The sequence below is a fragment of the Vipera berus genome (assembly GCF_964194415.1).
Source record: "Vipera berus genome assembly, chromosome: 1".
Classification (NCBI taxonomy): Eukaryota; Metazoa; Chordata; class Lepidosauria; order Squamata; family Viperidae; genus Vipera; species Vipera berus.
Genome location: NC_138202.1, coordinates 86,944,821 through 86,958,124, shown reverse-complemented (window position 1 = coordinate 86,958,124; position 13,304 = coordinate 86,944,821). Strand labels below are relative to the sequence as shown.

At 39.4% G+C, this 13,304-nt stretch overlaps 1 protein-coding gene across 4 annotated transcripts in view; it reads right to left on the bottom strand.

The window, feature by feature from the left end:
* The window catches only part of LTO1 (LTO1 maturation factor of ABCE1), an 89,913-nt gene extending 80,773 nt beyond the window's left edge, over nucleotides 1–9,140 (bottom strand). The window contains exons 1-6 of one of the 4 annotated variants that reach the window (XM_081340464.1): nucleotides 9,048–9,121; nucleotides 8,795–8,860; nucleotides 6,293–6,398; nucleotides 6,048–6,118; nucleotides 2,395–2,512; nucleotides 13–2,244 (exon numbers count right to left, since the gene is read on the bottom strand). In XM_081340464.1, coding sequence (XP_081196590.1) covers nucleotides 2,176–2,244; nucleotides 2,395–2,512; nucleotides 6,048–6,118; nucleotides 6,293–6,398; nucleotides 8,795–8,860; nucleotides 9,048–9,106 — 489 coding nt within the window. In that variant the 5' untranslated portion in view covers nucleotides 9,107–9,121 and the 3' untranslated portion in view covers nucleotides 13–2,175. Of the gene's footprint in view, nucleotides 1–12; nucleotides 2,245–2,394; nucleotides 2,513–6,047; nucleotides 6,119–6,292; nucleotides 6,399–8,794; nucleotides 8,861–9,047 lie in introns of those variants that run through there. The other 3 variants (XM_081340466.1, XM_081340467.1, XM_081340465.1) reach the window with 3 other exon arrangements.
* Between the last annotated feature and the right edge of the window lie 4,164 nt (nucleotides 9,141–13,304).

The following is a 13,304-nucleotide window of genomic DNA, read 5'->3' as shown; positions in this document are numbered from 1 at the left end:
CACAGGAATCACTTTGAAGAAAAAAATAATTTACTACAAATATCAGAATTTAACGCACAGCAGGCTAAAATTTGGCCAATCTTATAATCAATACAACAGATAATACTAACAGAGTACAATTATAAATATAATTTCAGTTACGGGTAAAGCATCAGATTTACCATTGAATATACAAAGCTGTTTCAGCAAATACTGTCTCAGTTATTGCACTTCGATTTTTTAAAACAAAAACTTTCTTCCTAAAGCCAATTTAGTTAAAACTGTTTACCATTTCTAATGAAAACATTGGAATTTTAAAGCTGATATAATTATTTTTCCCCACTAGGTGGCCCTAATCAGTATTTTCTAACATTTCAATAATTTAAAGTTAATCTTAATCACAGGTACAGCAAAATCCTACCTAGTAGGATTTTAACACAATTCACTTTTCTTGTCATCCTTCTCAGTCCAGAGCAGCAAAATACAACCAACACAGCAATGCAGTGCAAGGAGTGGAAGTCTTGCATCCCCCATGATTTAGTTACTATAATGTTGTTCACAAGCAACAATAAATACACTAAAGTGTTTTTTTTTTAATTTAAAAAGCAAGTACAGCATATTGAAGACAGCAGCTTAGTCGATCTTTGGGCTCTAAAGCAAGAAGGAAAACGTCGTCACTTCAAAACAAAATTTTAACCCTGGTCCCCTTCATCTGCCTTTTTTTGTTTTCAGTGCCAGGCAAAAGAGCTTTTAGCTGCAGGATTTGGAAAATATATGCTGCATTGGAAGTCTTCCCACTTTACTACTGCACTGATTGTAGTACTGTATTTTAAATATTATTCTCATATGGTGTCTCTATGCATTGTAAACCATCCCAGGAAGACCTGGGCCTGAGATGCAGCATGCATGCTTTAAAAATGAATAAATACATAAATATACTGTTCCTTGTGCAATTTGAAGGGATGGCATAAAAGAAAAGAATTCACACAGCAGCCTGTTTTTGGACTGGCAGAGTTAATTTTGCCACTTATTTCCTCTAAACTACCAAAGGACAGGAAAATAATAAAAGAGGGAAACAGGACATAACAAAACATGCCCACAAGCCAAATGAATTTTACCTTGTCTATTAAAATTATTTATAAAATGCGCAGAAGGAGAGTGCCAGATTGGCTTTTGATGGCCCTTTCTGCAAACTACAAAATTCTCTACAGGTCCTCATCTGTATTTCTTCCAAAGAAAAGTTTATTTACAAAATTTATCTTAGCATTTTTAGAACGATGGTGATTACTACTGTTCCTAAAAAGAAAGCTACTGACCAAAATTCAGTTTATCTGGGAGCCTCCAAAATTAATTAACAAATAAAACACACATCCCATCTGAGATACACTTGTAAAAATACAGACATACTGATAACATGTTTCAAATTTATGGGTTCTGCACTAATATAGTGAAATATGTATTTACTCACTTCCTACAGAATGCCATCTTTCCAGTCGACTTCCAATAAGCAAACTCAATGGGGAAAGATGGATTCACTTAACTATTGATTTACTGACTCCAGCAAAAAAGATCATAAAATGGGATGTTTATCACTTAAAAAAATATCAACTTAGTGACAGAAGATCCAGTCCGAATTGTGATCATAAGTTGAGGACTAGTTGCAGTCATCTTTTCCATATAAACGGTGGCAATAGGTCATTAATGAGTCGGATTGGTATAATGGTTAAGGCTTCAGGCCATGAGTTCTAGTCCCACCTTGGGCACGAAGCCAACTGGATGACCTTAAGCCAGTCACTTTTCTCAGCCCTAGGAAGTAGGCATGAGCAAATCACTTCTGAAAAATTCTTGCTAAGAAAACTGCCGGGACTTTTTCAGCCCATCTCCAAGAATTGGATGCAATTGAACAGAAGAAAAAAATAAATAACACTATTTAGCTGATGTTCAATAGACCAATTTTCTTCTCTAATAATGTGTAACATTAATTTCTGGAGCAAGTATGTTAACCAACAGGCTGAAGCCATAGTTGGGCTTGAATGTGCAAACTGAAACAATGATACAGTGATACAATTCAAGTAGAATAAAATCAGCTTTATCCTTGTAGTTTTCCGCTCAGTGGATAGAAAAGAAAAGATGATCACTCTGTGTGAGATGCAACCACTTTTTATATCCAACAGCAATTTTCTTTTTATGTTGCTTTCAAAATGAAAATGAAATTGTCTCAGAACCAAGTCTTAAATCAGATGGAATATGCAATAATGAGCAAATCTAAAAAGAAAAGAAGTTTAGAAATGTTAATACTTTAAAGATTAAATATCACCCTTCTCTGTTCCCATTATGTTCCATTACAATGATGTTATTCTTTTTGAACACATGCTGAGTACAGTTTGTATTCCAACAATGAAATTGGGCACATACTTGTTTAAAACGTCCCCTAATTTTCTCCAAGTCATCATGAAGTTTGTCATAAACTGGATCTTCCAAAGGAAAGTTTTGAATCATCTCTATTAACAGCTCCAGGACTCTTATTTTTTTACTGAAACAAAATTGATATAACAATGTCACACACTGTTATTTTCAAAGTCCATCTACATACAGCCCTATTTTAATGTATTTTACTACTTCTGTTCATTCTAACATCACACTGACAAGATGGGTAATTCAGAAAACCAAGACTATTGTTCACTATCATTAATAAAATTGTAATTAATTATTATAATAGAGGCTCAAATAATGCACTGACATTACAGTATTTAGAATCAATGGTGTCTATAAAGACAAATTATAAACACTCAAACTATTTAGAATTATGGATCAATTCCAACTGTTTCCTTTATATCCATTAATAGAGCAGCAGGTGATATAGACACATACCACCACCAGTGATAATTCATTTGTTCCCTGTCAACACTGTATCAATCCTTCTCCAAATCCACATCTTCTAGGCAACATTGTCACCAGGTAATGGGAGTCACTAGAAAATGTCCCTTTGTTTTGTAGCATTTCATTATATGAGTGAACAATTTTAGAAAAATCTGCCTATGAATGGAGTTTCATTCTCTTAAGATAACTTTATAAAGCATTAAGACTTTATTTTGAGAAAAATGAAGTAGAACTTAAACCAACCTCCCCATACACACAACTGAAAATGACAAATTCCAAATAATAAAGCATAGATATTCTTCTACATTTGATCTCTCTCAGATGTGTAGTAAGATTCTTGCCAATTAAAAATCACCTCTTTTAACAAAAAGAGGAAATGGAAACTAAATTCACATGATCTGAATAGTTCTCCAGTTCCAAGACACTTCCAGTGTGCTACAGGCTGCAGTAAATGGGATGCAATCTAATGGTTATGATCCAAGATGTGTTTGAGATGGTGAATCCTGAGAAAATAAATCAACTCAGCCACTACTTCCTGCATAGGTTATGAAAGCAGCCAGGAAAGTGATCTGCCTTTGGGTCCATGCAGTAGTGTCAACTTTCTTGATGAAGGGAATGGTATCCCCAGCCTTGGAAGAGGCAGTGGTGTGTCCCCTTCTCAAGAGGCTATCCATGGATCAATGGTTTTCAATAACTATTGACCAGTCTCCAACCTTCCTTCCTTCCTTGGGGAAGATTGCTCAAAAGGTAGGCAGTCTGCAGCTAAGAAATGGATTATCTGGAGGAAATGGATTATCTACACACATTCCATTCAGGTTTCAGGCTGGGATTTAGTACTGAGACAGCTTTGGTCACCCTTATGGTCCTTGACCTCTTGGTAGCTTTTGATAGCATCAACCAGTGTCCTCCTAAGCCAGCTCCGTGGGTTGGGGGCATTGGGGACACCATTTTACGGTGAATTTCTTCCAGTCGATGTTATGTGGTGGTAAGAGATTGTTCCCTAGGTCTCTCATTTGTAGAATACCTCAGGTTCTATTTTCTCTCCCCTCCTTTTCAACATTTACATGAGACCTCTGGTTGAGGTGAGCCATCAGTTTGGGTTTCGATATCATCAGTACTTTGATGATACTCTATTATATATTTTATACATTATATATTTTGATTCTGAGGCAGCCAAGTGAAGGTGTTGAGGTTCTGACCCAGTGTCTGGAGGCAGTAGATGTTCTTACTTCCTAGATCTGGGGGTATTCACTTCGATCTTGGATCGGGTTGCTCTTCCCCATTCAAGGATTGTGCACAATTGGGGGGGGCTGTCTCCTGGACTCACCTACTCAGTGAGATGTGGCAGCTGTAACCAGAAAGGCTTTTACCCAGGTTCAGCTACTGTATCCACTATGGGAGTTTCCCGATACTCCCGTGTAACACCTCTTCTCCGTGAGCTGCATTGGCTTCCGGTTGCCCTCCAGGTGAGATTCAAGGTGCTGGTAATGACCTATAAAGCTCTAAATGGCTTGGGTCCAGATTATCTAAGGGAACACCTTCCCATCGTCCCGTGCGCTCCCACAGGGAGGGCCTCCTCAGGGTACCGACGGTTAAGGAATGCCGGCGGGTTATTCCCAGGGGAAGGGCGTTCTCTGTGGGCGCGCCGGCCCTATGGAACCAACTTCCCACGGAACTCAGGACTGCCCCCGACCTTCGCTCATTTCGCCAGGACTTGAAAACCTGGTTCTTCGAGCTGTCTGGCCCAGACTGAGGGGTTTTAACTAATTTAATTTAATTGGGTTTTAGTTTAACTTCAGGGACTGTAATTTAATCAGTTTTAACTGATTTTAATTTTGTATGTTATGTATTTTAATTTTCCCTGTAAACCGCCCTGAGTCCTACGGGAATAGGGTGGTATATAAATTTAAATAATAAATAAATAAATACCCCTTCCTAGCCCCTGGGGCCCTTCAGACACACAATTAAGCACTGTCACGTCACAGCTTGATTACTGCAACGTGTTCTAAGTAGGGGCTACCCTGAAAAGCTACCTGGTCCACAATACAGTAGCACAGGTAGCGATAGGCATGCCTCAGTATGTCCATGTAACAGATCTTCACAAGCTGCACTGGTTGCCAGTTTGCTTCCAGGTGAGATTCAAGGTACAGGGTGCTACCTATAAAGCACTACATGGCATAGGATCAGGTTACTTGAGGGATCTCCTGCCTGCTACACTATTTCACCAACTGGTTCAATCTGGCAGGGTTCCCATGCTCCAGTTTCAATCAATTAAACATTGCCACTTATCAGGACTTTGTTCTTTACTACGTTCATATTTTTTGCACTGTTCCGTGTTTTTTTAACTGTTTTAACAATTGTAAACCACCCAAAGTTATTACGAGTTGGGCAGCATATACATTTGATAAATTTCTATATTATTATTACACAGCTACATCAAAATGAAAAGTGTGGTAACTTTAAACAGCTACATCCAGTAAGACTGACAACAATGTCAGTTCCAGTAAACACCACAGGTTGTTGCACTTGAAAGCATCTAAAAACTAAAAGCTATTATGTTTCTGCATATTTTTGCTGGCACACCACTGAAGTCATATCCAATTATTAACATCCTGTAGAATTGCTGATACACTATTTCAATTAATGTAATTCCATCACCACACACACACATATATCCAATCTAATTTCACCAGGTACTTTAAATGTATATTTTAGGTTGACACCAATTTCCTCATTTGCTCTTGCAATATTTTCTTCCTTACCATGCTAAGCTCTTTTTTTAACTCAAAGGGAAAGCAGTTCGTTTTTTGGAAATTAACTAAGTCCATGAGAAAAGCATGTGAATACAAAATGTCCATCAACAATAATATATTGAACAGAGATCCATTGAGAATGCTGCCACTGACAGAAAGGAAAAAAAGGTGTGGGAGTGTTTTACTGATTTTCTTTTTTTCCTCTACTACCAATTCTAATATTTTATAATGACAGCAACTGCTTAATCCTCCAGAACAAATTTCCAGCAGAGCAGGAAAAATGACAAAAATCTCTTTCTCCCAAATCAGCATTCTTCTCATGAGAATTCCCCACTGGATCAGATAACTTGACAGTAAGAAGCTGTTCCATATTCAAGATGCAGAATTTTGATCCAACCCAGTCGGTAACAATGGTTCCCCTCCTCCCAAATTTACCTGCACTTTTCAGCTGATGTTTTCTGAAGCAACTGTTGCCACGTCACTGCAAAACCAAGGTATGACCCTATCTGTAAATTTGAGAAGTGATTATTTTATTTTGTTTTAAAACCACTAACATTATTTCTCATATGTTTATAGTTACAGAGCTATAAAAACTACAAAGTTCACTTAAGAGTTTCAGCCTATACATACTGAAGAGAATACTGCTTTTTAAATCAAAAAATGTAGCTTTTAAAACATACTTCTGAGCCAATGCTGGCACCCTGCTGTATTCCATATTGCCTTCCTTCCACAACACCAGCATGGGCTCCTTCAGCATAACCATCTTGATAGCCTTCACCATGAAATCTGTTAAAAGATTTTGAAAGAGCAAGTCATATAAGCATATAAATCTAGATAAATGTATCCTTTCCTTTAACTGTCATGCATGTTTATTCCACATAATCCAGTACATTCCAATTAACTTCAAAAGGATTTAAGCAATTGTTATATAATACATTGTTTGAACGTAAATTCATTTAGCTTGTAATCCCATATAAAGTATGGCATACATACTTGCTTGGATGTGTGATTGAATTCTATAAAGGTTTATCTCTGATTAATCTTTTTTATTCTACAGAAAAACTCAAGGAAGCAAACATATCCAATATACCTTCCTCCTCCTATTTTCCTCACAAAAACTTTCCGAGTCCTGTTCAGAGTGGTGACTAGCTCAAGGTCACCCAGCTACCTTTCACAGCTAAAGTGGGACTAGAACTCATGATCTCCCAGTTTCTAGTTTGGCATCTTAACCATACTTAGAATTGCAGTATTTATTTTATTGTGTTCTATTACAATACAACTACATATTGTACATTCATAAGAATTTAAAACTGGACTTTCATAAATTACAGCAGCAAATGTTCTCTTCTCTTGAGCTTCTTTCAATAAGTTGTACAAAAATGAATTCCATTAATGTAAAATATTTATCTCATTCCATTTGTAATCTACAGTAAAACAGGATTGCTTTAATAATTTTCAATATTCTAAAAAATTTACAGCAACATTGAAGTTCTATGGACTATAATTTTAAAGCAGTTGTATGAAAACCTCAGCAATATGATTGGTCTCTGTAATAGAATGAAATGTATTTTTATTTTTCTAGCATGTAACTTAATTATGGCTTTTGCCATTCAACAAAACTGAACTGATTAGGATAGTACTCACAATGTTACTGAACCTGTAATGTATCCTATTATATCTTGCAATAATTCTATCGCTGCAGACTATTTTATGCCTAACTTCAAAAAAAGGCAACCTGTTAAAACTATTTGCCTTAAAAAAAACAAGTGTTAAAACTGTAAAACAAATACAGTACAAAACATATTTCTATCTCCTTTAAATTAAAACACATGACTATAAGGATGCACCAAAACAGTTATTATGAACCCTGGGGAATAAAGAGATTACTAGGTAATAAAATATCAACCCTATTCCATTGTTGAACTTCAACCTCTGCCTTAATTGACCAGCATGACAAAGAAGACTTGGAGATGGGCTGAAGCCACCACCCTGAGAAAACCTATAAGAATTATCAGTTTCATTAGCCAGCACTATCCCTGTGAGCCAACTCATTTTTACAGTTTAAGGAAAGCAGGAAGGGTAATCGATTAGATGACCTAAGGCATGCTTTTTTTCCAGAATATGGGCTTGAACTGCGGAGCCAAATTCTCATCCAAGGGTTTTTTTTAACTCCATGTTCAGTATGAATAAAATTGGCATATAAACTGTTCCCTATCTTCACATCTCTGCCAAAACCAGATGAAGAGAAATAAATTGGAAGTTCTATCATGCAGGGGTAAATCCAGTCATAGGAACCTTTTTAGTAGGAGTAGAGCAGCATAAAACAGTCTAATCGCAGATTTCTTCCGAGGGCAGAAATGGAACATTCTGCCTAGAGACTGACTAAGGCTCTGCGCAAGTCTGAGTTGGTGCAAAACCTCTACAGGTTGATTGTGCTGTTTGACAAGAATGGAGAGTCTATGGCCTTGCTAGTTAATGCTGCTGGAACTTGGAATTTTGCAACCTTCGAGCAGCAGAGGATATTTTAAAGCAAGAGATCCAAGAGAAAACTTAACAGAATAGTTAACAGAATAATAGAGGTGGAAGGGACCTTGGAGGTCATCTAGTCCAACCCCCTGCTCAGGCAGGAAACCCTATACCATTTCAGACAAATGGCTGGCCAGTCTCTTCTTAAAAACTTCCAGTGTTGGAGCATTCACCACCTCTGGAGGCAGGTTGTTCCACTGGTTAATTGTTCTAACTGTCAGGAAGTTTCTCCTTAGTTCTAGGTTGCTTCTCTCCTTGACTAGTTTCCATCCATTCCTTCTTGCCCTGCCTTCGGGCGCTCTGGAGAATAGCTCGACTTCCTCTTCTTTGTGGCAGCCCCTGAGATATTGGAACACTGCTATCATGTCACCCCTCGTCCTTCTCTTCCTTAAACTAGACATACCCAATTCCAGCAACCGTTCCCTATAGGTTTTAGCCTCCAGTCCCCTAATCATCTTTGTTGCTCTTCTCCGCCCTCTTTCTAAAGCAGGGGTCTTCAAACTTGGCCCTTTTATGACTTGTGAACTTCAACTCCCAGAATTCCTCAGCCAGGCACACTGGCTTAGGAATTCTGGGAGTTGAGGTCCACAAGTCATAAAAGGGCCAAGTTTGAAGACCCCTGTTCTAAAGCGACCATTCACCATACGGAATCGTACCGGAGGAGCCACTTGGCAGGAAAACCTTCGTTCCGCGTAGCCTCAGCAACGAATTTCTCCCGCTTTCTGCGGGGGATACATTAAAAGCAGAGGACGCCGTTGATGGGAGGACGCCGTTACTCGGCCCCGTTGGGCCTTCTGGCCTTCTCCGCGGCCAGAGACCCGCCTTTGCCATTCCGTTCAGAGCCAAAACGAAAGGGGGAAAAGTTCCTCGTCGGGAAGCGGCGGCGCCCACGTGAGGAACAGGCCCTACCTCGTTTCTGCCATGACAATAGCCTCGAAGGCGTCGGGCACCCCTTCCGCAGCCGCCATGGCTTCCGCCGACTCCTCAACGGCTGCGCCCTCGTCTCTTCCACCGACGGCAAGCCGAAAGGATCAAACTAACGCGGCCTCCTTGCGCATGCTCCGAAAGGGCACCCGACTCACGTCCCAAGCTAAAGGCTCTGGCGGCCCGTTTCGCTTTCGGAGGTTGGGAAGGTCTCTCGGCGCGCCTCCGTTGCTTCCTCTCTTAGCCGCTAGAGGGAGCAGGTTTCCTTCGGCAAACAGATGGCCTCGGGTTCGCCAGAGCCGCGGGAGCGCGCATCCGTTTGCTTTAGAACAGGGGTAGGCAACCTCGGCTCTTTTATGACTCATGGACTTCAACTCCCAGAATTCCTGAGCCAGCCTGGCTGGCTCAGGAATTCTGGGAGTTGAAGTCCATGAGTCATAAAAGAGCCGAGGTTGCCTACCCCTGCTTTAGAAAGTTGAAACGTGGGTTTCGCAGACTTTTTCAAGCCCTTTCTCAGGTGGCGCTTATTGCGGCATGGATTTTGTTGCTGGATGCATTTTCCGAATTCTGCTTGGCAGAGATGACATAGTACTGCCATTATCGTTAGGTGACTCCGTTTTGAATACTTTTGTCCTTAAATTGTTCTTCCGGTGGCCAAATTTGAGGATCGGTAATCTACTACGTTGCTTTAAAACAACAGGGGGAAAAAAATCTTCCATGGCTTTCTTTTCTTTCATTCTTTACTGCTTGAGCAAATGTATTGTTGTAGAGCAGTTTCAGATAGTTAAATAGGCCAACTGGGTTTGTTGTTTTTTTTCTTTCAACAGGATTACAGTACCAATTTACAAAAATTGAAGATTACAGTAAACCTGAAAGTGATTGCTCAATTATATGCCATCAAATCACATAGCTTTTCTCCTTGGTGATCTGATCACCGACCATTTAGTCAGTTGCCACTGACTCATGCAGCAAGAGCCTTGGTGGAGCAGTGGGCTAATGCCTCCTTAAGTAACACCAGCTGCCTGCAATTAGTGCAGGTTCGCATCCCACCAGGCTCAAGGTTGACTCAGCCTTCCATCCTTCCGAGGTAGGTAAAATGAGGACCCAGATTGTTGGGGGCAATTAAGCTGACTTTGTAATAATGCCGCTTGGGGTGTGTGTGAGAGCCCTAATAAGCAGGCATATACATAGAATGAAGGCTACTGCTAAGCTTGTAAGCCGCCCTGAGTCTTCGGAGAAGGGCGGGATATAAATGGAATTAAAATAAAAATAAAAAACTGAGTCAGTGATGGGATTCAAATATGTGAACAACTGGTTCTCTGTGTGGATGCCGCTTCCAGAAGTCCATTCTGGTCCTGGGCAACAAAAAATCAGCTACCAGTTCTGCCGAAGTGGTGCAAACTGGCTGAATCCCACCACTGAACTGAATCCTTATTGAGATCTTACAGCCAGTCATCACCTTCTACCTTCCACCTTTCCCAGCCTTTGCCAGAAAACATTATCTTTGTAGCTTGGCTGGAATGTTTTTACTGCTATCATCCATCACCACCACAAAGCATCACTTTGATTTCTTGAAGCTGCTCATAGCCTTTCTCTGTCTGAATTAAAACTAGCGTGAGCACCTCAAATTATCTTAGTTTTTTCCCAAAGGAGGGGAGATTTTTCTTATTACCCATCAGTATTCTTGTTGGTATTCTCAGGTTTGCTTCAGAGGGAAGCAAATGGCTTTTACAGGCCGTGCTCAGGAAAGAATAACTATTTCCAAACACAACTGAGTCAGCCTGTCTCCCAGGCAGTAAATTCATTATCTAGTATCTCATGCCATTTTTCCTGTCTGCAATCCACCTTATAGTTTGGGAAATAGCAGAACAGAAAGCTATATACATCATCAGGAGTCCTTGAACAAAAGGTGGGATATAAGGCTAATAAACAGAGACAGCTGTTTTTTACAATCCTCCATCTTCCAAAAGTCTTCCATCTCACAAAAGACTCTGAAAGTTGTATTTGTTCCCCAAGGACTTACACTGCTTTACAAATAACAATTAATACATCCACGATTGAATGACACATAAAACCTATAAGTTAAGTTAAGAGAAAAAAATATGATTTTCTTTGGATTATTTAGTGAATTCCATGTCTCAACTGGAACTTGAGCCTAAGTCTCTGCATCTAAATCCAATCCCCTCGTTATTGCCTCATCCTGGATTCAGTCTCCCTCCCTCCCTCCCTCCTCTTCCTTCCTTCCTTCCTTCCTTCCTTTCTCTCTCTTTCTTTCTTTCTTTCTTTCTTTCTTTCTTTCTTTCTTTCTTTCTTTCTTTCTTTCTTTCTTTCTTTCTTTCTTTCTTTCTTTCTTTCTTTCTCAAAGTTTCTTTATGGATATTTCAATTGTTTATCAAGTGCTAAACACCCTAGACATAATGCCTTGGTCAGATACATACATAATCACATCTCTTGAAACAAGAAAGAGTAATCTTTCTAACCTTATCAGTCAGGCCTTCCTTCTGTAAACACCCACTTCAGCTACTTGTAAGTGTTTATAAGAAAACTGAAAGAATGTATAACTTTCACCTGGAAAGCTAACTAATGTGTGTGCTACTGTATGGCTTTTGCTGTGTGGAGAACAGATATGTTTTAGGTCAAATTATGCAGAAATATTGAACATTCAAAAGGGTTCAAAACTTTTAAACATCAATTTTTTTTTTTCGTTTTGCCATTATGTGTTTTATTTTCGCCAGGATATGTTTAGGCAATTTATTTTAAAAAATAAAGAGCAATTTGAAATAATTGAAAGAGTGCCCTGTACCATTTAAATTTAAAATAAATGTGAGCAATTCCAGTCTGTGTTTTATATGCAGTATCCAGGAACTGGGGGGGGGCAATCAGTGGACACCCACCCACCGAACTCAACACAAAAGAAAAAGACTTGGTGGCACAATTCTCATTTTAAAAGCCCTAGCAATTCCTGCAAAAGTTGAGATAATGAACTGAACATTTATTCTTACTTGCATTGTGGATTTCATATAGTTGTCACCATGCTCTTGGAGGCTGAATTTTAGCTGCAGATGTCTTGCCTGCCCCTTCTTTTACAGTTTGTATGTTCAGCCTGGACCAGGGGTAGGCAACCTCGGCTCTTTTATGACTCATGGACTTAAACTCCCAGAGTTGAAGTCCATGAGTCATAAAAGAGCCGAGGTTGCCTACCCCTGGCCTGGACCTTATTTTACTTAGCTGAAGTTAATCCGCACAGTGAATTGTCTGTTGAGCAAACATGTTAAAGAATTGGGCCTTAAGAACTTACTGTAACATTCATTCTAGTAGTAAAGTCAGATGATGACTGTCAATAGAATTGAACCCAAATTCTCTGTAGTGCCTTCTTCCCTTTAGTACATCAATCTCTTGGAAATAAGTTTAGCCCCATCTTTGCTGCTTTTCTGGAAAGCCCTGAATACATGGTTCTGTCAACAGGCCCGGGGACCCCAATGTCATGTACTGGGCTTTTGGAATATCACCACGTGCTTTGCTGGAGAACTAACGGTTCTCCAGCAACTCAGACAGGACGTCTCCAGTCCTGCTATTGGTCAACTTTGGGTGGCAAGTATAGCTTCAATCCGATTGGTTAATACCATAGGACCTGGCTATATATTGAGGCAGGGTGACTCCAATCTCTCAGTACAGTTTCTGCTTAAATAAAGTATGTGTTTGTCTGTACTCCTCTGCGTGTTCTCGTTCCTGCTCATCAGAGCCCACGACATAATACCCGGGTTGGTTCAGATATGAACCTGTGGCTTGTATGATTGCATTTGTCACTGCCAGGGTGCATGGGTGGGTTTTATAGTGTTGATTTTTAAATTTGTAAGCCTATCTATTTAATAAATTAGTAAAATAAATAAATTGTGATCACTTAGAAGCAAAATGGATAAATAAATAAATAAGTAGCAGGGAACTGCAATTACAGTATAGCATCCTGCTTAATGTTTATATGTTAACATTTATATGCCAGAAGTAATCTGCCAGTTCAGGGTAAGGTATCATTAATAAAATTATAATACCCAGTTGTATATTTATTTAAAACATTTATGCCAAACTGTAGGTGGCTCCCAATATATTTCTATGGTAAATTGCAGTGGTAGTCATGATCCAAGGTGTTAATCCAGATCTTTTAGGGTCTGGATAGGCAAAAAGAGAGAGAGAGAAGAGAGAGAGAGATTCAACCCAAGCAAGACAAAATAGCTATTTATTAAA